Source organism: Harpia harpyja, chromosome 11 (genome assembly GCF_026419915.1).
Source record: "Harpia harpyja isolate bHarHar1 chromosome 11, bHarHar1 primary haplotype, whole genome shotgun sequence".
NCBI lineage: Eukaryota > Metazoa > Chordata > Aves > Accipitriformes > Accipitridae > Harpia > Harpia harpyja.
This window is the reverse complement of record NC_068950.1, coordinates 37,292,730-37,320,419: the sequence shown is the minus strand read 5'-3', so window position 1 is coordinate 37,320,419 and position 27,690 is coordinate 37,292,730. Positions and strand designations below refer to the sequence as shown.

Below are 27,690 nucleotides of genomic sequence, written 5' to 3'. Positions count from 1 at the left end.
TGGTCAAGTCCACCCCTCGATCACAAGCCCATCTATATGTTGCACCTCTTCCTTGATGGCCTGAGGTATCATGGGCCCACCGACCTATATATATAATTCACCCTTATGTTGCTAATCCAGATCCACCTAAGCCACTTCAATTTTAGCAGCCTGATGCGCCTGTTGGTTGTCTTAATGTTCTTCAGTGGCCCGACTTGGGTACACGAGCATCTACATGACGTACTTTCACAACCAGGTTCTCTACCCGGGCAGCAATATCTTGCTACAATGCAGCAGCCTAGACAGGTTTATATCTGTACTGCCAGTTGCTCTGCTTCCATTGCTGTAACAACCCCCACGGGGCATTTGCCACCATCCATGATTCAGTATAGCAATAAAGTATTGGCTATTTTTCTTGTTCAGCAATGTCTAAAGCTAGCTGGATGTCTTTTGCCTCTGCAAACTGACTTGATTCACCTTATCCTTCAGCAGTTTCTGTGACTTGTCGTAGGGGACTCCATGTAGCTGCCTTCCACCTCCAATGCTTTCCTACAATACGGCAGGACCTGTCAGTAAACAGGGCATATTGCTTCTCGTTTTCTGGTAGTTTATTTTACAGTGGGGCCTCTTCAGCACATGGCACCTCCTCCTCTGGTGACATTCCGAAATCTTTGTCTTCTGGCCAGTCCATGATCATTTCCAAGATTCCTGGATGACTGGGTTTTCCTATTTGAGCTCATTGTGTGATCAGTGCAACCCCCTTACTCCATGTAGCATCAGTTGCATGATGCATAGAGGAGACCATCCCTTTGAATATCCAGCCCAGCACTGGCAGCTGGGGTGCCAGGAGGAGCTGGGCTTCCATACCAATCACTTCCAAAGCAGCTTGAACTCCTTCATAAGCTGCCAGTATCTCTTTTTCAGTTGGAGTATAGCAGGCCTTGGATCCTCTGCATCCCCCACTCCAAAACCCTAGGAGTCAACTTCATGTCTCCCCTGGTGCTTTCTCCCAGAGGCTCCAGGTAGAGTCATTCTCCCCTGCTGCAGTGTAGAGCACAGTTTTTTACATCTTGCCCTGCTTGGACTGGCCCAAGGGCTACTGCATGAACTGTCTCCTGTTTAAATTTTTCAAAGGCTTGTCATTGCTCAGGGCCCCATTTGAAATCATTCTTCTTTTGGGTCACTTTACAGAGAGGCCTTACAATCAGACTGTAATTTGGAACATGCGTTCTTTAAAAACCCACAACACCTAAGAAAGCTTGTGTTTCCTTTTTGCTAGTTGGTGGAGACATAGCTGTTATTTTGTTGCTCACATCCATTGGGATCTGATGACATCCATCTTGCCATTTTACTCCTAAAAATGGAATCTCCTATATGGGTCCTTTTACCTTATTTGTTTTATGGCAAAACTGTCTTACAGAAGGATTTGGACTATTTTATCTTCTTCTGTTGTGTTGCCTGTATGATGATGTCATCAATGCATTGCAGGTGTTCCAGAGCTTCACCCTGTTCTAGTGCAGTCTGGATCAGTCCATGGCAAATGGTAGGGCTGCATTTCCACCCCTGGGGCAGTCGATTCCAGGTATACTGGAGGACCCTGCAAGTGAAAGCGAACAGTGGCCTGCACTCTGCTGCTAAAGGGGTTGAGAAAAACACATTAGCGATATCAGTTGCGGTGTACCACTTGGCTGCCTTTGACTCCAGTTCGTATTGAAATTCTAGCATGTCCAGCATGCCAGCACTCAGCGGCAGCATGACTTCATTCAGGCCACGATAGTCTACTGTTAGTTTCCACTCTCCATTAGACTTTTGCACTGGCCACATGCGACTGTTAAAGGGTGAGTAAGTTTTGCTGATCACTCCTTGGGTCTCCAGTTGACAAATCAGCTTATGGATGGGAATCAGGGAGTCTTGGTTGGTGTGATATTGCCACCGGTGTACCGTTGTGGTAGCGGTTGGCACCTGTTGTTCTTCAACCCTCGGGAAGCCCACAGTAGTAAGGGTCCTCTGAGAGACCGGGCAAGGTAGACAACTGCTTAATTTTCTCTGTCTCCAAGGCAGCTATACCGAAAGCCCACGGGTGCTCTTTTGGGTGCTTGAAATACCCTCTCCTGAGATAGTCTACATCAGGCACGTATGGAGCCTCTGGGCCAGTCACAATGGGGTGGTTTTGCCACTCATTTGCAGTTAGGCTTACTTCCACCTCCAACAGAGTTAACTGTTGGGCTCCCTCTGTCACTCCAGAAATACGAATGGGTTCTGCCCCCTTTATAGCTTGATGGCATTAAGGTACGCTGCGCACCGATAACTACTAGAGCTTTATGCTCCTGTGGGTCTGACGTGCCAGGCCATCAAATCCACACAGTCCAGTAAACCAGTTGTCCCTCTCCCCCACCTGGCTGGAGGCAGGACCCCTCTAGTACTGGTTATAGGATTCTCTACTCATTTCTTGTAAAAATGGATTAGAATTTCTTTCCATAGGATCAGGTTTATTTCCTTCCTCCCACACTGCTTAAATGTTAATGCAAATGATGTGGGGTGGTCATCGACTTCTAGCTGATGGTGTTGTGTTCCTTTTTGCTGCCTCCCACTTTTCTTCTGCAGACAGAATTGACCCCAACAGCTGCTATGTTTGTCAGAGACATTCTTTCTTATATTTCTTTGCTTCTGGGGCTCAAAACCACCAGAGAGTGGTGAAGCGGGAGTATGAAAGAACAAATGAATGGCTGAGTTACAGGGTGAGCAGCTGTAGGACATTTAGAGAGGCTAAGGAAATAAAAAAGAAACCTGCTGAGATTGTCTCCTGAGAACAACCAGAAATATATTGATTATTCTTGTGGTGCTGTTAGGTGTGATTTATCATTGGGGAAACTGAGCATTTCTAAGAATTCAGGAAATTAAAAAAATAACTCAGGTGTGGTCTCAAGGACTCCCAAACATCTTTGAAATTAAAAGTCTATGTTTGGGTGTATATATATAATGCATCTACCTAATTAAAAAAAAAAAAAAAGCAAGCTTGGATTTAGTTTCCAGTCTCCTTTCAGTGTGTAAACTTTTTATTTCAAAACAAAGATTTAAACTGTGTCTAGCAATTGGATCCTGCTGTGTTTAGTATTACCCCTGCTGTGTGTTTTCAGATCTAGATAAGACATTGAACTGAGGTCCTGACCTCTTATGGTCTTTAAAATTCCCAGATCCCATTTTGAAAGGGCATAATTTTTATTTCCTGTTTATTAAATGCAGTCACTTCACAAACAGAGGAAAGATCCTGATTGACCCATGTTGTTTATGGCTGAAGGAAGTGGCCAAAGTAGTGCGGTTTCAATACTGGCGGATTAACGCATGTTAAGTTCAGTGTAGTTGGGATCTAAGTCTCCCTTCCACCTATCTGTAATTTGAAGGGGACTCGGCACATTTTCATGCCCTCACTGGAGAAGGTTGCTGGATTTAATCCTGGTCTCTTTTCCATTTTATTGTTTTTGAACATCTCTTTCAGTCAGGGTAGATGGAGTCCTAAATAGTTAAGAGATTAAAAAAAACCAACAAACCTCACACAATCCCCCAGAGCAAAGCCTGATAAACACCATTTGTTAGCACTTTACCATTGTTTAGCACGGTTAAGGCTTGTATCAAGTGTAACTTAGGGTGCAATTGGCTTTACCTTGTGAGTGGACCCCCACTGTTGTTCTTATTGCCCCAGGGGGACATTTATCACAAGTGAGAGAGCAATTACAGTGCAGTTTAACTCGCTGTAGTAAATCTTAGTTTTTAAAAAGAGAGCTAACTTTGTTGTTGCAGGGTTGGCTGCGTGTCATTAGTTTTGCAGCCCTTGTGCAGTCTGCTATATGGCCTGGTATGGAGACCCAGTGTCGCTGCCTCCTTTAATTATAGATTGTGCTTATTTATAATGTATGACCAATTTTAATAAAAGGATATGCTTTAAAAATTAATGGCCTTTTGTTCCTACATATGGGACCCAGTTTAAGGATCTTTATTTCTATTTTTCCCTCTGTGCCCTGCCACCCCCTTCTGCTGCAGCGAACCTGCGTCCAGGGGCTGAACAGAAAGTGGTGTTCATCACTGCACGAGTCCACCCTGGGGAAACACCATCTTCCTTTGTGTGCCAAGGTGAGTGTCTGCATGAAGATGGCAGAACTGATGAGATCTGATTTCCTATCGATGCATGTATTGGGTTTGCATGGCTTTGGAACTGATAGAAGGCTGAGTTCACATGACAGTTTTTTTCCTCTGTGAGGATATTAGCAGAATCTCTTGCCTCTACCCAGCTGCCTCTCTTCTTGAAGGCAGTCGGAATATATTACCTCTGTGCTGAACTTGGTCAGAACTGGACAGTGGGCTCTGAAGCTATTTGGGAAGAATTCACAGTCACACTCGTATATATGCAATGCGATCAGGTAAGGCTCCTTTTCTTAGGAAAACAGACTGGAAAAGCTCTGGGAGTGGTTTTCTGTTAAGTGCTTATGTTTTCTTGCTGTCTACTATCTTCAGCTTCTTTTCCACCACAAAGCAGTGACCCTAGTTCTCCAATTTAATTCTAAGAGTCTTCTATTTGTCTGAAGCTGCTGCTCTGAGGAGTGCAGCTCCCAGTGGCTGACAGCTGTTCCCTGCACAAAGCATTCCTGCTAAAAATAGAAAGCAAATTGCCCAGCTTGTATTTATAAAGAGTTGTAAATCTCAGGCTTGTGGGTACAAATAAATAAATAATCCTGGCATGTGTTCCTATAACTTCATTGTATAGGTCTGAAATATTGTACTTATGGTATGTGACTTTCTGTGGTTGTAAATTGTTGATGGTGTAAATCAATGTAACTTCCTTGAAGCCAAGGCAATATTCTAATTTACTACAGCAGCTTGGATCTGGCCCTGCCTAGCCAATGAGTTGCATCAATCAAGCATATGCAGAGTTTATTACGTTGGCTGCTTGTAATGCCGCAGATTGGTTTGCAACTGGCCCTGTTGGTACCTAAAGACCTCGATGGGAGAGGTCTGGCACAGTTTCATGTTCTTCTCTGTGTGCTCCTCATCCTGGCAAGGTCCTGTGTCTGGCATCTCTCTAAGGCAAAAGGTCAACAGCTGTCACTTCTGCCATCCTAGCCCAATGGGCTAACAGGACGCTGGGCCTCTTCTTGCTGGCCCATGGAGTAGCAAAGGTAAAACCCTTCCTTTAATAAAATGGTGCTTCAGACTGAGAGCAGGAAAACTCAGTGAGTTTCCCATCTCCTGTGGTGGCATAGTCAATGCAAGGCATTATAGTACACATGATGTTCGTTAATGAATATGGATTTTTAATTGGATGCTTGGATTCTGTTTGTGGCTGCTGGCGTAGCCCTGTGAAATGAGGGCTGAGGCATGCTGCTGAGGTGGTACTTTGTAAATGACGTTATTTTATTTTGATAATGGAGATTTTATTCAAAAGGAAAAAAAAAGGGACTGTGAAAAAGCAGGTGGCATGCTTAGCCTGATGAAACAACAGGATGGAAGTCATGCTCTGATTGTCTCAGAGAAACTTCGTGTTTTGTAGGAAAAATTAAAACAAAAAGAGAGGGGAAAAGATAAGAAAAAGAAGGGATCGGTCTTGGAGAAGCACATCAGAAACTTGCTGTGACTGCAGTTATAATGCACGCTTGACTCGCTTGGGAAGGCATGGATATGAAGGCACTGAACTCCGCTGTGCATTGAGCCATTCTGCCCAGCACAGATGAAGCTGCCTTGTGTGTGCAATTAGTGTAAGACAAGTAGAAATGGCAAACATTTTAAGGCCATTGCTGCATTGTTTCTAGCATTGCCAAATGTGAAATTGGGTGCTTGCTCCGTCTTTGGTAAACTTTTGTGTGGGAGGGTCAAAAGAAGGGATAAAAAGGATCCCTTTGGCAGTCAAGTGAGAGCACAATGAGGAATTTTATTTCTGGAGCCTTGGGAAGCATTTTGGCAGAGTTAGGTGTTGCAGATTTAATATCCAAATGCCAGCCCAGTGCATATGGAACATGTCAGGATTTTTTTTTTTCTTGGTAGAGAGATTTCTTCTTGAATGTTTGATTATGCTCACCACCTGAAGTATTAAGATATGGAAGCTAATCCCAAAGATTCCCCAGGTGCAAGCAGCACCTCGTATATGGAAGATAAGAACTGTGACTGCCCAGGCCTGAAGAATCAACCTATAGGGCAATAGATAATGAGTTACAACCTTTCTTTTTTTCTTCTTCATTTTTTCAGTCGATCTTGGGTTTCATTCTGTTCAGGCTCTGTCTTCCTCTTTAAAGCTCTAAGCTCATAACTGATTCCTTACTCATTTTTCTACCTGTCTTTGAGCTAGCCAAGTCTCTTCCTGACCTCTTTGCCCTGCTTTCTGCTAAGGATATATAGCTATGTGTAGTCCAAACATCAGCTTCCTGGGGCCTGACAGAAGCTCCCTATTACATCTTCCATTTTTTTGATAAGGCAACATACCCTGAGAAGCAAGTTGTCTAGCCTTGATACATCAGGATATGCTTGGTCCTGTCTATTGGTCCTTTGTCCTACACTTTACCCACAGATTAAATCTAAGCCAGGATCTTTGTGTTCCTGTGGGAAAAGACCATAAGGTCGTCTTCCCATCCAGAGCTGTACTGTTTCTGTGTCATCCTTCTTCATATTCCATTATGAAGAATCCACTGAAAACTGAATTTTGGATACAAATACCCCGTATTCCTGCAGATGTACAAGTCTTGTAAACTTGGATACGCACCTCTGTCTCCTTACAGCTGTGGAGTGCTCGCAGCAGTAGCCAGACCTCCCTAGAATCATTAGGCACCTCCTCCAGCAGTTAAAACCAAGTGCTATAATATTTCACACACGGTGCAGCTGCTGAGCTGTAGCTCACTTCCTTAAAAGGCAGACAAAACCCCAGAGGGCCTCTTCGTAGAAAGATGGATTAAGAACCTTTTGTTTCTGTTTTGGTGTTTTAAGAGTTATTACGATGCTTCAGGTTAGCCTTTTTAGGAAGTTTTGCTGATAGTTCTTAACTGCTTGTTGTGAAGTTCAGGGACAGAGATGGAGAGTTAGTCACCAGGGAGTATATTCGCATGAATACCCTTTATATCCAAAGGTAGGACAGTGCTCTCCTCCTCAGGCTGCGACGGTCATCATGAACATTGATGCTTGTGTCATGTTTGGGGATGAGTAAGTAAGAGTAGGGTCTAGGATGAAGAGGACTGTTGTTTTCACTTTGCTCTTATAGACCATTTTCTAACCAACTGGAGTCACTGCTGCTCCTGCAGGGCTTTTATAGTGTAACACAAAACAGCGTGAATTCATCTTACAGCTTGAACTCATCTCTCATGGGCTGCTCACATTTCTGAGGAATTTTTCTGGAGTTGTGGTTTTAGATTCTTTTCCTTCCTTAGATATTTTTCCTCATTTTCCTCCCACCAGTATTTTTGTTTAAGAAAACGTATGCTGTTTTCTGTCTTCCACATTATACTGCTCAGGCAAGTAAACTATTAACTCTTACAGATAGGGTCAGATGTCAGATAATGCCTGTATATGTATGTAGTGTGCACAAATATGCGTGTGTAAAATCTGTACAAGTCCCTACCCTCCAAACACTGGTGATAAGCCAGCTTTTCAAAGGCTTGGATTTTATCCAGGATCTGGCAATAGGAGTATTTTTTTCCCCAGTATTTTTACAGTCTTATTTTCCTTCCTTTGGCTGCTAGATTTTATTTCCTTTGTGGTAGATAAGCAACTGTCCTTCACTATTCATGTGCATAGAAAGTTGTGGGAGATGTGTGGTGACTACTATGTTTAAGTTTGTCATGTAGGCTTTGGCTTTTGCCAGCAGTCAGTAATTGCAAGCTTAAGCATGTCTAGATGTACTTAGACATGTACTTTCATCATAGACTTAGCATGTTCTATTAGTAGGATGTTGTTTGTTGCCTTTTTAACACATTTGCCAGTGTGGCATCCGCTATGCCATCTAAACGCAAAAATGAAAATTTGTACCCTAAGCATTTTACTTTAATATAGTTTGCCAGGCTGGGAGCCCAGAATGGAAGACCCAGTGCAAGAGGGGAGGGAGAGGGATCCCACAGCTGGGTTTGCAGTTGCTGAGCATCTTGTGCTAAGTGTAATTTGACCTGAAGCTGACCTTGAAGCTTATGGGCTGAATAGGGAACAGCCATTAAAAAGAAAATATAAGGAAAACAGACACCTGGGACTCTTATCCATAAGAAATAGAGCAAAAATGACTTTTCAATCAATCTTTTTTCATTACAGCTGCTTAAATGAATGCTCCCTCTCGCTTCACCTTAAATCAGATGAAATGAAATGAAAAACCAGACTACACTGGGCAATGTCTCTTGGTTTTCTGTTAACATTCTTAGTTTGTGTTTTTAACCCCCACCCTCTTGCCAGCAGAGGGAAGGAAAAAAATCTGAAAAATTTTGTACGAATTTTTTGTTTCAAGTTTAAAGAATGGGGTAGAAGGGGACAGACTGCCTGAAAACAAGGCTCCCACCAGCTGTCTCGGGAGTCCTGCTGTTGCACAATAACTCACTGGGCTAGTGGGTAATTGAACTTGCTCTCTATGTGACCAAGGTGCTCCGTGTGCTATGAAGGATTTTATTCCTGGATAGATTCCAACATGTCCTCTTAAAAGTGGTGGCAGTTTTCTAGTTCACTTCATGGAGGCAATGCCTTCAAATCCTTCGAATTTGATCATGCAGCATCCCTGAAAGAGTTAGTAAGAGTGTGAAGTGGGACTTGGTTTTTTTTTTTGCTTGTGGGAAAGGCAATTGTATGTGTGAGAAGAGTAATTTTGAAACTTGTTGCTCCTACTTGGAATTTTAGCCAACTTCTGTCTTTTATGATGAAGAAAGAGGAGGAATGAGCTGTTGGGGTTAAAAACTGCTTTTCTGTTTCCATCACTAAGCATAAATCTTTTGACCATTGGGGCATAAGTGATAGTAACTGAAAGACAGGACAGGGCATGTTTTAAATGCAAGAGTAAATGCAGCTAATGAAGTCTTTACATGTGAAAAGAACCTTTCTGAAGTAACAGAGGTGATGACCTTGCTTAGCTGTTTCCAGGGGATAAATTTCTCCTAAAGAAATGAAACTGACTTCTGTAGGCATTGCTATAGGATGCTTTTGGTAACAGCAGCTGTACTGGAGGAAAACACTGAACCCAGAAAGTGCCTGTTGTGGTAATGATGGGGCCCTCAGAAGCTTGAGGGCATCATCTGCCAGACTTCACATCGGACTGAATTCGCATCTGAATAAATGCATGGGTTGCATCAGTTCTGACCTTACTTAATCTGTTGTATTCTTCCTTCTAGCAAGCCAAATCATCTTCATTTCTCGGTTATATTTCCTACCAGAGGAGGAAACAAAATAGGATTCCATAGAGAGTGGGGATCTTACACATGCATGTTTGTTATATTACTGTAAAGTCTCGCTTCTGTCTTCTCTGCCAAATGAAAGAGACTGGAAGCAAACACTTCTGCTTTCCTGGCTACTTCTAGACTCAAAGTGAATGCCTCCATATGTAAAAAGGCTTAGTTTGTAATGCAGGTTGGTGGAGGCAGGAAGGTGCTCTCTGCCTTGGCCATGCAGCAGACCTGTGAGTGCTCTCTGATGTGGGAATGCCCTTTGTGGGGGCCATTGCCAGTGTTTCAGTTTGTGGGCTGCGTTGCTAATGCTGGAGAGAACTGAACCAAACAGAAGCTCCACTTTAAGGGAGTTTTATACTCTCTTGCCACCCCAAAGATACAAAGACACAGAGCTTCCATTCCCTTTCAATACTTGTATCCTTTGCAAACCTCCTCTTCTGGCTGCAATCCATAGGAAAATGCAGCTGATACTGCACAGTTCCACCCTAGAGGTGACTGCTCTTGGTCAAAAAAAAAAGAGCAAAATCTTTCTATAAAATGAATGGTATTTTGCATGCATAAGATGATATGCATAAGTTGTGGCAGGAGAGGTTGGGGACACTCTCCTCTTCATTTAGCTGCAGCTTAGCACTTACAAGCAGTGAGGGAATATGGTGAACAGAAGCTGCAGTTCATGGTCTCATTTATAGGGGTTCAGGAAACCAAATGATGAGAAGCAGACAGACAACAGAATTCAACAGCCCAACCGTAAAATGGGCTGCAGGGCTCTCTTAAAGTTGTTAGACTGCATTCATCCTTCTCACTAAGGTTTTTTTTTTTCTTTAAGTGCACAGCTCCTAAGCTTTTAATACAAAGGGAAACACACTCTCCTTGACTTCTAAAGCAACATGAAAAACACTATTGTCTGTCCCTTGTAAATCTCCTGGATGGGATTTTAGTGTGAAGTATCCCAGGAGAGAGGTTGTTCTGAGAATATAAAACATCCATATTGGAGTAACGGAAATAAAAGCTCCTCTTAAAATTGTGTTGATGTAAATAGACTGTTAGAAGAATTTCTGCTACCCAAAGTGACATTAGATATTACAAGATACCACAGGTTTTGAATCAATTCACTATGGTGTCAGGCAGGTATGAGAGGTTATACACTTGGTTTCCTGAGCTGGAGGAAATTTATAATGAGGCTAAATTTCTCTGGCTATAGAGTTATGTGATTCACTCTCTTACTACATATACTTTCTGGATGTGCCAGGAAACCCCTGCACAGAAGAGAAGAAAGTGTGATAGTGGCAGGGTGGGCAGAGTGGCTGTGCAGAGGCTGGGGGCTGCAGTCTGCAAAGGGAAGAAGGAATCCCTAGAGCTCTGGAGACCCGGGCTGCCTCTGAGGGAGGAGTTGCATCATCTGCGGAGAAGGCAGTTGCGTGGCTGGGACACCCCTTCCCACCAACAGCAGAAGTTGCTGCCTCATCTCTTCCATCCTATCAGTAGTAGCGGGAAAGGAAAATTGGATTCACCAGGCAGGCTCACCCCCCAAGCCTAGACCTGCATGCTCATCTTGCATCTTCCAGTGGGAGGAATAGATCAGTCCTAACTCCTCATCCCTGGGACAACAAGGTCAGCTTTGCCTATGCAGCGAAGAAACGTCAAGTGGCTTTGTTTGATTCAGTTTGCCCTTTGCCCAGGGCAGGCCTTTGACTGCCTCTACTTAACTAATCCTCTTTACAATAATCAGAGAGCTAAAGAAGCCCTTGGTCTTCAAGAGGGAGAATTGAGAAAGGCTTCACTACACAACAGCAGGCAAATTTGCTTTGTCTCCGAGTGGGATTGCCCAATTAATCTCTTAAATATACTGGTTTTGCAATGTTTCTTGACTGCTCATACTTTCGAATAACATTAGCTTAAAGATCATTTCCTTCCAGCCTTAACCAACCTGCCTCTAGGGCAAAGCACATCATCTTTGTAACAGCACACTGTGGCACTTTGCTGATGTCTGAGGATAGGAAAAAGAGAAAATATTGATTCAGCTGAACTTCATGGTCACTTGGCTTTCCTTAATATGGACTGTTTTTCTCACTAGAAATTGCAGTCCAAGTGGATTTTGAAGATGCTTATCCATATCTTCCCAGTTATCAATTAGGTCAGGGCCATTTTCTGTGTGTGTTGGTCTGCATGGCCATAGGCAGCAAGTCCTGAGCTTTTAGGGAGCAGTATTATGCCTGTGCAACAGATCTCTGGGCCTACATGGGAGAGCAAGCCCTCTGGAAGTGTTAGCTAATACACTGTTCATGGCATTGCCTGCTGAGTCCGTGGCTGTGCAGCAGTCCAGTTGGCCAAGAGGATCCAGTGTACCATGCATGCAAGTTTCCCCCAACTGGACTTTGCATGCATGGCTCAAACACTGCTGGAGCATCTGTTGCTAGTGGGGAAACCCCAGGCAGAAAGCTTGAAGTCCTGCCTCCGTTGAATTAGACCAGGGCACGAATATGCAAAACGCAGAACAGAGCTGTAAAGACCACAGGAAGTTTGGGGTTGTCTTTAGATCTCATTTGCATGGCTCTTGTTAATGAAAAAAGAAACAGCTTCTAGTAGGTGACCATCGTTAATTTCAAGGAATCTAAGTTGTGAGATTAAGCCCTTTCTGTAAGTGTAGCAGCATGTGAGATCTGTACTGATCAAGCTGCAGGTGTTGTAGTGGTATGTCAGGCTTCACAATTAGGAATTTCTTCTAGTATTTATACTTTTCTTTAAGCCTTTTCCATTCTCCTTCAGTAGTGTCCCAGCTCTTCCTCACAACTGATATTAATCTTGCTGGTCTATTGTTTCCGGCTTTGTCTTCTGACCCTTTGTTCTTCGCCTGCCCTCGTTCAGTTCAGCTGAATTGATTTTTTTGTTTTCATTTTTTTTTTTCAGTTCTTTTGTCTCCAAGATGCCCCGCACTTGCCTTCTTGCTCCTTCTGCATTGCTATAGCTGCCGCTCTGAGGAGCCAGCATTCATGTGTGACTAGGACTTGGCCACTGGAAACTTTTCTTTGACACAAGGGCACCTGGGTGAAATTCTTCCTTTGCCCTTGCACAGATTGCTCACGTGCTCAGTGTGTGCCTGTCACAAGGTATTGTGTACATGTTTATAAGAGGCATGTCTCCTTGACTTTAGAGGTTGTCTTTGCTCTTTCAATGCCGTCCTGCTTCTCTGGACTCTGAGGATGGAGAGGAGGTGTAATGGGGCACATGCCCCAGCACATTCTTTACCAGTCCTGCTTAATTTTGTCTAGGAAGGAATGTAGGCACAAATTCCTTTGCTGGGGCCCTAATGCATGGGCAAACTTCTGTTAAACGCTTGGTAGACAGGAAGTGTGGATTTAGGGTGGTTTTGAACAGTGGCACAGAACTCTCTAAAAAGTCACCGTCCCCAGGAAGGTTGGTTCCTTAGTGACAGATGTGGCCCCTAAGTGACAATTTCCAGGTGTGCCCTATAGTGTTAGTTCAAGGGTCCAATTACTTATTACATGATCAGCAGCTGGTAATACATCCCTGGTATCCATGCTCTGATTTGGAGGTTACTGTTTTAGTCTTTGCTGCTGTTAAATGTAAAAGATAATTGGAGAAGGATGAAAAATAATTAATTTGTATTTTTTTAAAGCCACGTGTTCTCAAAGAGAATGCTTTATTTGAAATTTCATACAAGCTCACTTTTATTTTTCTCTGATTTTCCCTTTCTCTCTTTTTTTCTTGTCTCCCCATTCTTTGTCACTTTATCACTTGAAGGAAAAAAACATTGTGGGGGGAGGGAAGAAACAAAGAAAGGTAAAAACCTGTTTCAGTGTTCAGTTAAAAAAAGAGGAAAGGAAAAGCCTGTAAGTCATCTTATGACAAAATTTCTTCAAATTTTTCAAAATTTACTTAAAAATTTTCAGGCAGTGGTACAGTGTGTAGGCAAAATATTGCAAAGCTGGACCCTGCCTTATGTTATGGTCAAGCATAAGCCAGGTCTTTGAGTGACTACAGAACAGATGTGGCACAGACAATAACAACAGGGCAAGTTCTTGTTCACCAGGGCCTCCACCTACCCCAAAAAGGAGCTATTTCTAGCATCGCTGAAAGAGTTCAGTTTCCATGGTTATTAAATTTCTACTGCCATGGTGGCTTTTGTATGGCACTAGTCACCATTGCAGGCAATCCCCTTACAAACATCAGTGCTTGGTGTCATAACAGCAAAGTGAGAACAGGAAGGTAGCTAATTCCCTGGTACAGGAGAAGCCATTCAGCCTCGCTGAGCTTTAACCTCCCTTCTGTCAAATGGGAGACAGTCTGTCACAGAATCAAGAGTGGAGCTGAAAAATGCTGTGAGGCAGTCTTCTCCCAGGTACCATCTTTTCAAAGTTGGGTCTGTCTTTTACTCCTGGGGAGGAGTAGGGAACAGCAAGCTGTACTGTCGTGGGTCAAAACTGGAAACCCCTTGGAATTGAACCCCTAATTCCCTGCAGGAAGGTTGCCTGCCCTGTGCTGGAGACAGCAGCTGGGAGGTGACTGCCACCATGCTCAGCTAACAGACCCCTGTAGTGGCTTTGAAATAAACCCTTACTTTTGCAATGTGCGTGTCAGTCTGGGATCTCAGTTTGTCCAGCATGTTCAGTGGCACCTCTCCCTTCTGATGTCTGTATCTTTCATGCAGTAAAAGAGGCTGTTTATTAAAGTAAAATTTACCTTTAAGATGTTAAAATTCAGTCTGACTATTCAAAGTAGAAAGTTAGACAGTCTTCAAGCCTGGTTACATGTGAACTCTGTGGTTTTTTTTTTTTCTTCTTGGCAATGTTCCTAATGACCAAGGATATGAGGGAAATAGCACCTTGACATTAGCTTATGTGGTCACAGTGCTGCCAGAGTTTAAACCCATTGCTGCAAAGTGCTTGGGGAGAGCTTCTGTCTGAGGGCTTGCTGGCACTTGAGAGTTCATTTGCATCTGAGGCAGGCTGTGAATGTAGAGTGCAATAGAACATTTCTTGAGTAATTCTTATTCTGGAACAAGAGCATCTTATTCCTTCTTAGTTTAATATGCTTCAAAGTAGATTCTGCAATAAGACTGTCTCCAAACAGAATTCTTTAGGAAATGGTGTTTTTTCTTCTTCCTAAAACAGCAACAGCAAACCCCCTCAATGCTTAGAGGAGCCCTGAAATTTATATCCTCCTAACTTCCTCCCTTGTGCTCTTCAGATGGAAACACGTACTTTATACCCTTCTGGAGAATTTTACCTCTTTACAAGCAGAGATGTCAGTTGCTTCTGGCAACCCTACTCATGTGAGGACAGTTTACTCTCTGAATATTCACTCTTCAATGCTAATTACTGTCACCTTTAGGATCTGCAGTGTGGCTCCATTTTCACAGCAAGATTTTCTCTGGAGGGGAGGTGGGGGCTTATGACATATTCTGATTAGCAGCCAGGAGTGCATCTGTACTGACAGGGAGTGGCCCTAATTTATTTCTGTGGAGCTTACTCTTGTCTAGATGTCATGCAGTGTAAATAAAAGAACAGATCTGTCTCCACTGGTGAGGGGCAGAGCAGAGCTTTTGCAATTTTTTCCTCATGTAGAGATGTGGTCATTTTTGCGTGTTCTTTAAGACAAAAAAATAAACCACAGAAAAAAAGCTTTTTCATGCTGGAGCTCACTGCAAGCAGCTATCCAACAAGTCCCTTCTAGCACCACTGGAAGCAACTTGCGGATACACAACTTTCATCTCAGATTCAAGGGGAGAAAATTCAGATGCAGCCAGCATTTTCTTGGCCATCAGATCTTCCCAGAGGATTAGGGGTTTGTTTAATAAATTACTCCTTTTTTTTACCTCCCTTCCCCACCTCCACCTCCCCCAGTCTGGTCAGCTCATGAGTCACCCAGAAGTAATTCAGGTGTTGCATACAGTCCCTGCTTTCATTGTCTGCCAAGACTGAAGTTACAGACCTTGCTGTACAAATGGACTTCCATGTTTCCTTTCAGTTTTGACTATTCTTTGACACTGATTAGAACTGCTCAACCTGTACTACCAACTTCCATGTATCGAGGGGGAAGTGGATACAGATCTACTTTTGTCTCACATGCTGTTGGTTTTGCTCGTGTGGTACTTTTAGATTTCTTTCTGAGGTGCAAACCCAGAGCAAGCAGAAAGCTCACACTAGCTTCAGGGGAAAGGTAGCCACGTCTCAGGAAGAGCAAGACAGCTGTGATGCCACTCTCTCGCCTTTCTCATGACCAGAAGGCAACCACAGGAAAGTGTAAAGTAGCTCTTTATTGAATTAACAGGACTCTTTGTTTCTGGAATCTGATGGTTGTCCATTTTAGAAGTGCTGCTTTACTGGGCGACACCAGCATTGCATAGTGCCTGTGGACTTTGTGCCCTGCTTTACTACGCGAGTCTTACAAGTGACTTTGCCTGAGTGGAAACAAGTGAGCTGCCTTGCACCTTTTTAGTTGATTTGAGTGGAAGGACAGGAAAATCCTACAAAAATGAAGCAGTATAAACGGCAAACCTGGTAAAGTGGAAATCAATGAAGAAGCCAAAAGGTGCCATTACAGCTGGCTTAGTGTAAGTTTTCACATATCAAGAGTAACAGAAAGCGATCACCTCATTTGTCCCCGTAGGGGAAATCAGGGCAAATAGTTGTGCAGGTTTCCTATAGGGGCAGGCTGACAGTTGCCATTGTTAGGATCTGGGGAATGTTTGTATGTGCCACCTCCATATATGAATGGCAAAGCAGCAGCTCTAGTAGAACTGAGCAGCTGGGCTTCAGTCCTGAGGAGTGGACACCTCAGCTCTTCAACTGAGTGGACTAAACTTCTTAGCTGGAGCACAAGAAAATACAATACATGCTTCTCCCCAAGTTCCTGTCAGCTCAAATTCCCACTTTGTTCTCAATCCCGTGTGTGTATCTTCTTGAGAAACCCAGAGTGTTTGGGCTTCCTTCCCCATGTGCTCTTGCTCCTTTCCAGCAATGTGTTCTACTTTCATACTGGCAGTGGGTTGCACCAGGAGTCTGTCTAGCTGGGTAGCTCACTTGTGACAGTGGACAATAGCAAGTGCCTACAGGTTATTAAAGGTCAAGGCAAATTAATAGAGATGCTCCCCAATATACTCTTGCAGTACTCTAAAGCCAAAGGAAACTGGAAAGGATAGTTGTGAATAACTGACCTTCCATAATGCCCCTCTGCTCTCTGTATCATACAGCTTTGTGTGCCTGCCTGGTTCATACCTATTGCTTCTGGGTCTGTGCTTGACTGAGCATCACATTTGCAGATGTTGGAAACCATTTTTAGAATGTGTTTAAAAATACATATTTTTCATTTCTTCCCTAACATTATTTATGTAATGCCCTTTTTCATTGTGTATTAGATTTTTCATATGTAAATGTATTCTCCGTCTCCCTCCAGAGAAATCTACCTTTCGCTTTCTTGGTTTATAACACATTCTTTGCTTGGGCTGATCTATCCATCTTAAGACTTCTGTAGTTCTTATTGCTACCACAGTTAATGCCATAAGACTAAGAGCCCATGTCGCTGCTTGCTTGTACTTACTATACATGCAAAACAGCACTATATGACAAGCCCACAAGGGAGGTGTTAGGTAAAACTAGTCCATCCCTCCATTCCCAGTGCCCACCTTTGTTAAACTAAGCACACTGAAAACCCAAAGGTTCCTGGTCCCCAGAGAAAGGCACTGCTGCCAGATTGTGAAAAGGTAACTCTGGGCATAGGGAGTGCCTAGAGTCCTGGTGAGACAATTCAGCAAAAGGCTTGAAAGAAGAAGTGTTGTCATCTTTGGCTATTCCTTGTAATCCAGCAACCTTTAGTGGTTTCCCAAGTAGAACAAAGTCTGCTTAGTCCTCCCTGGGTCCATAAAAGAGTTTCTTTTTATCACTTGTAAAACTCTACTGGGAATCTTTTCCCTGGTGCAGGCAGCTTCGGAAATTTTACGCTTGCGGTGCAATCTGCTTGCTGGCCCTGGAAGGATTTCTGACCTTCACATGCCTAGTTGTCATGGAGGGGAAGAGAACAGTTGTTTTCCAGGCTCAGGCGAGCTTAGCCTGGTCGTGGGTAGAGCAGCAATAACATAATGATCTAGATTCTTTTTTCCCTGCAAGACCCTCATAGCTCTAAATAGAAAACTGGAGAATGAAGTAATTCTCTGTTTCTATTGTTTTCCCTCTTTGCTAGTGCTGTGTGAGCCATTGGTGTACAGCTGAAACTCCCCTTTAGGGCCATGGTGAAAAGACTGATGTTTTGTAAGTCAATAAGGATAGCAGGAAACAATGCAAGGATGCCTGAGTTAATTTTGCCAAGGTACATGCCTGCTTAACTCTGGTTCATGCGTTCAGGATTTTTCTACTCCTGTGTCTATTTTTCCCCCCTTTGCAATCAAACCACTTTTCTGGGTTGCAGCTCTCTTGTCTTGCATATCAGGGAAGGTGGGTTCTCCTGCATATTTCTATTCAATTCTAAGGCTTAAATCTTAGCTGTATTTAACATTAGTTAATTCTGTAAAAATTGAGGGCCATAATCCAGCAAATGTTTTTAGAGCTGTCTGGAGGACTCGCACTCATGGGAAGGACAGACTTTGAATAATAATGACCAAACACATCATCTTCTGAAGCAACATCTTTAGAATGATTCTGATAAATCCCAAGTAATTCATTAATAAAGCGAGATCATCTGATCCCTGCAGTGTTTCTCCAGGAACCCTTTTGTTTCTTCCCAGGAGGAAAAGAGAGGCATCATCTAGGGGGTATTGGTAGGCTCATTTTGATGCAAAGAGAACTCCAAGCTCCTTACAGCATATTAGGAAAATTAAAGAAAACAAAGCCAACCAACAAAGCCACCCACTCAGTCTGTGCTGTGCACTGAATTTATGAACCCTTCGGGCAATCCTGCAGCAGCTGTATACTCCTGCCGATACATCCTCTCTTTGACAGCCTGACACGTTCTTTCAAGTCAATTCCACAGGTCTTTGCTGTTGTGCCAGTTCTACTGGAGAACTGTATGACTGCCCTCTGGGCTTGGGTGTATTGGGTTTGCATGGCAAGGTTTTGGTAGCAGGGGGTTACAGGGGTGGCTTCTGTGAGAAGCTGCTAGAAGCTTCCCCTATGTCTGATAGAGCCAATGCTAGCCGGCTCCAAGGCAGACCCGCCGCTGGCCAAGGCCAAGCCCAGCAGTGACGGTGGTAGTGCCTCTGTGATAACATATTTAAGAAGGAAAAAAAAAAGTTGCTGGGGCACAGCAGCTGCAGTTGGAGAGAGGAGTGAAAGTATGTGAGAGAAACAGCCCTGCAGACCCCAAGGTCAGTGAAGAAGGAGAGGGAGGAGGTGCTCCAGGTGCTGGAGTGGAGATTCCTCTGCAGCCCGTGGTGAAGACCACGGTGAGGCAGGCTGTCCCCCTGCAGCCCGTGGAGGTCCACAGTGGAGCAGATATCTACCTGCAGCCCGTGGAGGACCCCACACCAGAGCAGGTGGATGTCTGAAGGAGGCTGTGACCCCGTGGAGAACCTGTGCTGGAGCAGGCTCCTGGCAGGACCTGTGGATCTGTGGAGAAAGGAACCCACGCTGGAGCAGGTTTGCTGGCAGGACTTGTGACCCCGCGGGGGACCCACACTGGAGCAGTCTGTGCCTGAAGAACTGCAGCCCGTGGGAAGGACCCACGTTGGAGAAGTTCATGGAGAACTGTCTTCCGTGGGAGGGACCCCACACTGGAGCAGGGGAAGAGTGTGAGTAGTCCTGCCCCTGAGGAGGAAGGAGCGGCAGAGGCAATGTGTGATCAACTGATCATAACCCCCATTCCCTGTCCCCCTGTGCCACTGGCGGGGGTAGGTAGAGAATTTGGGAGTGAAGCTGTGCCCAGGAAGAAGGGAGGGGTGGGGGGCAGGTGTTTTAAGATTTGGGTTTATTTCTCATTACCCTACTCTGGTTTGATTGGCAATAAATTAATTTTCCCCAAGTTGAGTCTGTTTTGCCTGTGACAGTAATAGGCTGAGTGATCTCTCCCTGTCCTTATCTTGACCCACGAGCCTTTTGTTATATTTTCTCTCCCCTGTCCAGTTGAGGAGGAGGAGTGATAGAGAAGCTGCGTGGTGCTTAGTTGCTGGCTGGGGTTAAACGGCAACACCAGGAGAGATTAGTTTGTAGTTAAGCAAGCTACATCAGCCATCAGGGTAATTAAGTGGTTTAGGTGTGGGCTCATCACTACAGAGGTCAGGAGGCAGTCCCCCTGTTCAATCTTGCACTTTTTACCAGACAAATCCAGCCTTGGCCTCATTCTACTCCCTTACATTGGTCTAATTTTTTGAAGCTAGTGGGGAATCTTATTGCTGTAAGGAACAGGAGAGCCAAATATCATGAAATAAAGGGAGAGATTAACCCGATGCATGACCTGGACTCATAGTGAGTACCAAGTGCTGCTGGAAAGAGTGTGAGTCCCATGTGCTCAGAGCTGCAGTGGGATGAGGTAGATGGTGCCACTAACACCCTACTGCTTCTCTGATCAAGCGTTCAAGCAGACTGCTGCTGCTGTGAAACCCCAAGTTTGATGCTGTTGAGAATCTAGCTTTTTTTCATTGTTCTATGTCTTTTTCTAAAGTCTGAAAAGACTCGCAATCCAAATCAATGGCATCAAAATGAGTCCTGAGGCCATAAATTGCTGGTTCCAATAAATGAGAGAAAGGGTCAAGCTGCTAGGTTCCTTGGGGTCTCCAGCTATTAAACTGCCAAAGCATCAGAGCACATCTTAAGGCATGCTCGAAGACTGTTTTATGAGAACGTTGCATAAATATGACCTAGGCTTTCTTTTGTAATGAGACAATTCTTGTGGTCTCATCTCATCATCTGCTAAGGTCTGTTTAGTAATGTTATTTTTTCAGGCAGGACCAGGTGTTGGCTAGAGTAAAGTATCTGGAGAATTTTCAAGTAAGAACTAGACTTGCCCTCACAAAATGCTTAATTGTCTCTTTTTTGGTTGACAATTTTAACAGGCAAAATTCAAATACCACATTTCACCCTCCCCAGGTGATCCTGTGAGGGGCCAAGCACCACTTATGGTTTGTGGAACACTTTCAGTGCTCCTTGATTTTGTTTGGAAGAAAAGAAGACAGCAGAGCTGAGAGTACTCAGGCCTGCATTTCTGAAGTGACCAGCAATACTGGTTGTCTCTGTTATTAAAAGGCTTTCCATCGTGACCTCTACAGGGCTAGTTTTTAGAAAGTGCTTATCTTTAGGGCAGAGCAGGGAGGGAATGGACTGTCAGTGGCACAGATCTCCTCTAGTGGCAGCTGGGTAAGAATTCAGAATTTGCTTAACACCTAGCAAACCCTTTTTGTTGCCACTTGCTACATTTCCAAGTGCAGTCAGCACCACTGAGCTTCATGAGTTTGTTTGAAAAATCCATCTGCTGGTTTTGGCCCCAAAGATGCTAGCTTTGTTGCCCTGCAAATCTGGCCACTGCTATCTCAAGTTGAACATACTAAAATAGCAGACTCTGGTAGCAACTTGCCAAAAATCAGTAGTGCTAGAGACCAAGATCAGGCATTCTGGCTCCTGGTCCCACATCCTAGTCACTGGGAATGCCAACTTTAATTATGTTTTACTGGCAATGTATAGCTATATCTTTTCAGTACTGAATCAGGATGTTGTGCTCCAGCCCAGCACCAGCAGTCACATATCCTCCAAAGCAGATGTGAATCTTTTTATGAGGAAAGAGCCACAGCTCATAAAAATACATAGGAAATCCCAAACACTCATCGCTAACCAACTTTTTGCACTGAATTGATTGTACTTGTAGACTGCTGATTTGTGGCTGACTCTATTCCAGTCAGATCCATTTCTCTACACAGTCTCCCTGCTTGAAACTATCTGGAGCACCATGGTCTGGAACTCTTTGGGGTTTTGAGGCAACGTTTGCATGGTCTGAATGTAGACACCTAGCAAAAATAGTGGGATAGTCAGTGCACATGAAAGGTAGACAGTGTGAGTGTACCTCCTTTGTGTGAAGACGAGGAATATCCATGTAATGAAAAAAATTCACAGGGTGTTTTCCATCCCAGTCTGTCCCATCCATTCGTAATCAGCAGACACATTAAAATGGCCAAGAAGGTCTGCCTAGTGGCATCATATGGTCCATCTTATTACCCATTAGTACTAGAATGTTTTACTATGGCAAGATATTCCCGAATCTCCATTGAATTTGCAATCTTAATATCATTTGGGGCTGTAATGGCAGAAATGTCTCCTGTATCCATACAACAGTGTGAGAAGGTTTTCTATAACATTATTGGGTGTTCCAGAAAGCAGCTGAAATGTTCCCACCTCTTGCTTCCTTCACATGGATTTGTGTTTCAGCCACGCTGAACACCAGATTAATTATTTGTGGAACCCTATGATAACTGGAGGAGAGAGGGAGGGAGAGGTCAGGAACAATAATTTTTTAGATGTTCTTTAAATCAATTACTGTCTGTGCTTACCATGCACATTAAAACTTGAGTTAAAATCCATAGTGCCTTGCTCTGCCATTGTAAGTATTTGTTGCTAGTCATTATCAATTCCTTTGCATGCAGCCCCTACAGCAGAAGCACGGTTTTCTCTGGAGCTGACATTAGCACTGTTTCACTGGGCTGGCAAAATGCAGTGAGCTAGCGCGTTCCCTGGGAGACTGGCTGTTTTCCATTTATTTCACTGCTCTGGAAACAGGCCTAGCTGTAATGGCCTAACATATCTTAAAACAGGGAAATTACTAATTCAAGTCAGTGAGCATATTTTCATTTTAAAAGAGTAACAAATTAAATAAACTCCCTGCATTTTGCTTTTGAGACCTCAGTGTTTTATCTGCTGTAATCTAATTCACCCATTCATTTCCTGCACATTCATTTTATTCCATTATTTGAGATTTCCTTTGCTTTTAATCCTGTGTTTTGAAGAGACATAGAGTTACAGCAGAGAATAGATGAGTGAGTAAATGGTAAATAAAAGAACAAATATGCCATAATATAGCTTGATGTGCTCCTAATCAATCTGCTTATCACAGCTGAATCCTTAAAGTTAGGTGTGCAACTTTTCTGTCTCAAGTTGATTAAAACTTCTTTAAAAATAGGTGAAGTAGGGCCATGTGTACAACTCACCAGGGATTTATCTGTAGCTTTTTTTTTCCTAAAGACTTTTTGGGGTGCTTTTAACCAACCACACTAAGCAACGAGATGTTACTTAGCACTGAAATATTTACTTGTCTAGTTGGGGACAAATTGCTCTGCAATCAAAAGGCTTGGTATTCCAGGAGAATCAATCAACCCTTCTCTTTCTGTATACTTGAGATGAACTGTAACCAGGAATGTATCTGGTTGACCTACCGCATCCTTCCTAACGCTGTCTCACCTGCTTTGCTTGGCTCCTATGTGTTTTGTCATGGGTAATTGTGTTGTTTAGCTGTTGTCTTCTTTGAAAACTTCCTGTCCATGGGAACTACTGGGAAAAATTGTTACCTTCTCTGCATTTTCTAAGAACTTGATTGTTTTTCATCATGTGGTACCCGCAGGCCTGTGCAGGCCCCCTCTGAGCCTGTCCTGGGGGAAGGTTAGATGAAATTTGAGCATCAGCAGATGAAATTTGATCCTACCTGAAAAGTAGGATCTGATGAATACTCGCTAAGGTTTTGTGCATGGTGTCACATCCCTCTCTGAGCGCAAGCAATTCCCTCGCGCTTTTGTGTGTACTGAGGATGGCCAGAGAGGGAGTTAATGAAGTAACAGCCAGTGTTCTGGATCTTCCCGCTCTCACTTAATTGCAGTAACTACTTAAAGAGAGGCATATGCATGCAGATATACATCAGGCTTGGCAACTGGAAACCACTGATTGATATACTTCAGGCAACAAATATTCCTTCATCTAACACTGTAACCAGGTGCCTGTTTTACTTTTGCAGTGCTCCTTCATCACCCATATTATTTTTATGATTTTGATGAAATAAACTTTGGGTTTGCTATGGATTCCAAAGGGACCTTTGGAAAGATAAGGAAACCAATTAATAAAGCATTCCGAATCTATAAATTCCTTCTGTATTGATGTTAGAATCAATGTGTGTACCCTTGTGTGCCCCCCCCCCCATAAATGTGTTTCTAAGAAATGTAAAAAAAAAAACCAAACCAGTTGAGTTTGGCAGTCTGTTTTTACACGTTAAGAGGAGAAGCAGCACTGTAAGAAGGAGCAGAGTCAGCATCTGCAATGATCTTGTACTTATGGATCACTCTATGCGATGATCTTTTGTAGGGATAATTTCAGTGACAGCATGATGTTAGATCATGTCAATAACCCTGCTGTGAGTCAGCTCTGCTCGTTTATCACCATTCACATGCCTTTTTTTTTTTTTTTTGCTGTTGTGTTGAATATTGGAAACACTTCAGGCTAAGATATTATTGGATCATTTCTATCTATTGGCCTGTGCTGGGGGCTGAACTGAAAGCACAGATGTGCATTCTGTAGAGACAACCCTGGCACAGCATTGCTGTGACCTGCGTTGAGTAGGGTTCAGTGTGTATGACACTTTTCTTACCATGCTGGAATGGAGAAGAGTGTCCATCTGTCTTTTTCATGTTTTGTTTTGTTGTTTTGGGTGGGTTTTTTTCTGCAGTCCCACAAGAAAGGGCAAAGGCCGAACAGACAAGGGCCCCTTTGCCAAGAGTTCCTTCACAGACAAATGGTGGCACGGTAGTGTCTTGCTGTTGTTTACTGCTTGTGCTGTACTTGTTCTGTGGAGACAGAATATTGTAGCTGCTTGGCCTTATCATCTGATATTTTTTGTCACCATCACATTAAAAGACCTCTCCAAAAAGCCCACCCCTGCGTTTTTGCTTTCCTATTCTTCACAGAAGTGTAAGTATAGTGTGTTTCACATTGGTTTCAGTCTCCTTTAGCAGAACATTTCAGTAGTTTTATATAAGCATAAGCATTCAGGACTCCCTTGTATTTGTTTTCCAATTATTATTGTTATCCTGTTGTTGTGTAGAGCCTAATTGTTACGTTCTCTTTAACCGGCAGGCTATGGTGAGCTGACTGCAGGATACCAGCAGCTATTCAGTGTTAGGAAATGAGTCTGAAAATATAAATCACTTCTTGGCATATGCTAGACACAGTCCAGGATATGTTTGCATTAGCAGTTGCCATATTGCATTAGGATCTGTGGTGATTAGATTTTCAGTAATAGAAGCAGGGCAAATGCATTATATAGTTATACAATTAAACATATTGTCAGACTGAGAGTGAAAGGATGGGGTAATGGAGCAACAGGGGATAAGACAGACTTTTCTTTGGAAAGAGCAAATGTGGAGAGGTCACGTTAGAGACAGCAGGAAGTTTAAACAGAGTTTAAGGTGGTTGACTGAGGAAACATCCAGACAGAACAGTGGAAATCGTGGAAGCAGAGAAGGTTGCTTTGACATGTTATGGGAGAGGGAAAGATCAACTTGCTTGTGAAGCACCAGTAGATAGTTTGAGCTGGATTAGGGAGGGCAGAGAGATGCCACAGGATCTGGTGTTGGAGTATGTGAGAGGTGCTGAGCTGCAGAAGGCAAGAGAAATTTGAGAAAGTGCGTTTAGCTTTGAGAAAGAATAATGATAGAGAAGTGACTCAGAGTAGAGGAGATTTGGTCCTGATTTAGCACAGTTGCAGTGAAGCTGTGTTCACCAAGACAGACTTAAAAAACTGGGGTTTTGGAGCCATTGTGACTGTGTATCTAATGACTTGCAGTTGTCAGTATTGTTTTCCCTTTTCCTTGTTTTCAATTCTTTTTTTCCTTTCCCTCACAACTATGAAAAGCGCCTTGAAGTTAATGTAAAGACTTTGGTTGATTTTTAGTGGACTATGGATAAGCCTCTTCTTACGTCATGGCTGAATGCTGATTTCTGAGCTGTTCTGGTTCCAGGCAGCATCTATAATTGCATGTTATTATTTGAAAAATAATGATTTTAATTACTTTCCAGAAAGCTTGATACGAAAATAATCTATATTGTTTTGCTTCTTTTAATTGGACAACTTTTCCACACTGTAATGTGCCTGAGTAGGCCCATTCCATCATGTTCTCCACTTTATTTTAAAGTCACTTGAAGAGCTAATACTTAGTTATTGGGCTATTTTTCTTGATCTCCAGCCACAGAGATTTGTTTTTAAATAATGCTTGTCTTATTTTTCATAGCTGATGTGACTGATTCAGATTGGATTATTTCATTTGACCCAAACTGGGGCTGTGGTTCGAAGATCCAACCAATCTGTGGGCAGCCCTTTTTTTTCTTTAATAGCAGACTAATTGGCAGACCAATTAATCTGCTCATCTGTGAAGAGAAAATTTATAGCAATAAGTAGTTCTATTTCCAGAAGTCATTCTCTAAAGTAACATTACAGTGGCCTTGTTTACTTCATGCCCTGCAACACGATCCAGTGCTTCAACAGTAGCACAGGTCAATTAGTGGACAAATTAAGCAATTATTAGCCACTAACAAGGGTGACTGGCATCATTACCCTTCCTGTTTACCAGCAAACTGTTATTTTAATACAAAGATCAACAAATAAATTAGGGCATCTGTTGTATTGCCATGTCTGCCTTGAAGTAAATGATATTAAATGGGCTTTGGTTGCTGCCAAATTCTTAACCCTGGCCTAATGAGATACACTGATATGTCTCTTGCTGATTATAGAAGCTGTAAAATTTAGTTTGTATTGATTTATTAACAGGAGGACCAAGTTCTCTGCAATGGTATTTTTTTAATACTCTGATATCTGTCTTTTTACTTTAAACGTTATTGATCCAGAGACTATTGGGTTCCTCTGAAAGACAAAGCTATTTGATAATTGTATTGATTGTTTGGATGCTTACAATAATTTTATGGTGAGGTTTGTATACGTAGATGTATACTTTCATCTGATGCTTCTCTTATGTTCCTTAGAACTGCCTTTACTTCCAGATTAGACTTCTGTGAGTCAGTTATTTTTAACGCTTGCTTTGTATTTTTATCATGGGGTAGGACTTCTTTGGATTTAATTAACTGTCTCCTTAATAAGAAAACACAGTAAATCTCTTTGAATTGGGTGAACTTGGCTGCAGTACTCCCTAATAGATTGTGGTACATTGGTAAATGCTGGGTCTCGTTTGCCACCAAGCTGCTGGGTGCCCAAAGTCAGTCTCTTCCCTTTAGTCTGGTGTGCCTGGTGCAACAGTGAATCATGCAGAGCAGAGGCTCACCCATTACGTGTTTATATACAGCCTTCCACGTCATAGCATGTTCTTGGTTAGGGAATAATAAGTCCCTGTGTGAAGCTGAAAACTGTAGCTTCTAGTTGCCAAGACACCTTTGCCAAGCTCTTTGAGTGAGGCTGCATCAATAACAGGAGCAAAATGAACAGAACCTGGGCAAGCCTCTTCCCTGGCATAGTTACAGCCAGAGCAAAGTTCTGAGAGTTTGGGCTCTTGTGTTACCTCCTGAATGAAAAGCAGTCATGTTATCCCCGAGGTATTTGTGGTCCTCCCTGCTGCATGAAGAGCTGTCACAAGTATGCACTTGGTGCACTGCCAGATCTCATGGCAAAACTGTTCCGCCAAGGTCTTTGGTGAAGCGATGATCGTGTACACAATGCGATATTTATGCCACTTTTATTGTGGCTGCTTTGAAAGGTCATACCTGACCTAGGATAAAGTATGTTCTGGACATACTGATTTCTGAACAGTTAACTCTTCCAAGTATTTTAGAAAACATGAACTGATGTGATGTTTTGAGTCTAGTTGCAAATTCTTTAAAACTACAACCAGCATAGTGTCTCAAGAAGCCATGGACTAAGCGTGGGATTGTATCCCTTTAAGTAGTTTTGAGCCCTCCAGGTGTGCGTACTGTGGATTATGTTTTAGACACTGCCAGAAAACAGTTAGAGCAGCAGTTTAACATAGCTAAGCCTTTCATGTTTGCATACAGTTAGGAAACCTGGTTATTCAGGATCCAACTGTGTCCCTGTCGTTTCTTTGTGTTCTCGCTGTTGTATAATGAACAACAGACACAACACCAGCCAAAAAGCAGATCGATGCTCGGTTTCCTTCATTGGGAGGAGGTAATTGCAGAAACATTTCCTGAGCAATATAATTATGTGTATGCTAATTTGCCTCAGAAATTCAGGTTTAGTCTCTTCTGGAGTGGAAGACCTGGTTACAGAAAGGGACTTTCTCTTCTTTGGGATTAGTCACTAATAGATGAAAAAGTTGCTGAAGTTTAGAGTCAATTATACCTTGATTGTCTTAGACATTACAGAAGCCTCATTTTTTCCCCAT

General features: G+C 43.0%; 1 protein-coding gene across 2 annotated transcripts in view; it reads left to right on the top strand.

The window, feature by feature from the left end:
* The window catches only part of LOC128147873 (BEN domain-containing protein 5), a 980,343-nt gene that overhangs the window by 747,727 nt on the left and 204,926 nt on the right, over positions 1-27,690 (top strand). For both annotated transcript variants that reach the window (XM_052801053.1, XM_052801052.1), the window contains exon 7: positions 4,018-4,107. In XM_052801053.1, the coding sequence (XP_052657013.1) occupies positions 4,018-4,107 (90 nt within the window). The remainder of the gene's footprint in view (positions 1-4,017; positions 4,108-27,690) is intronic.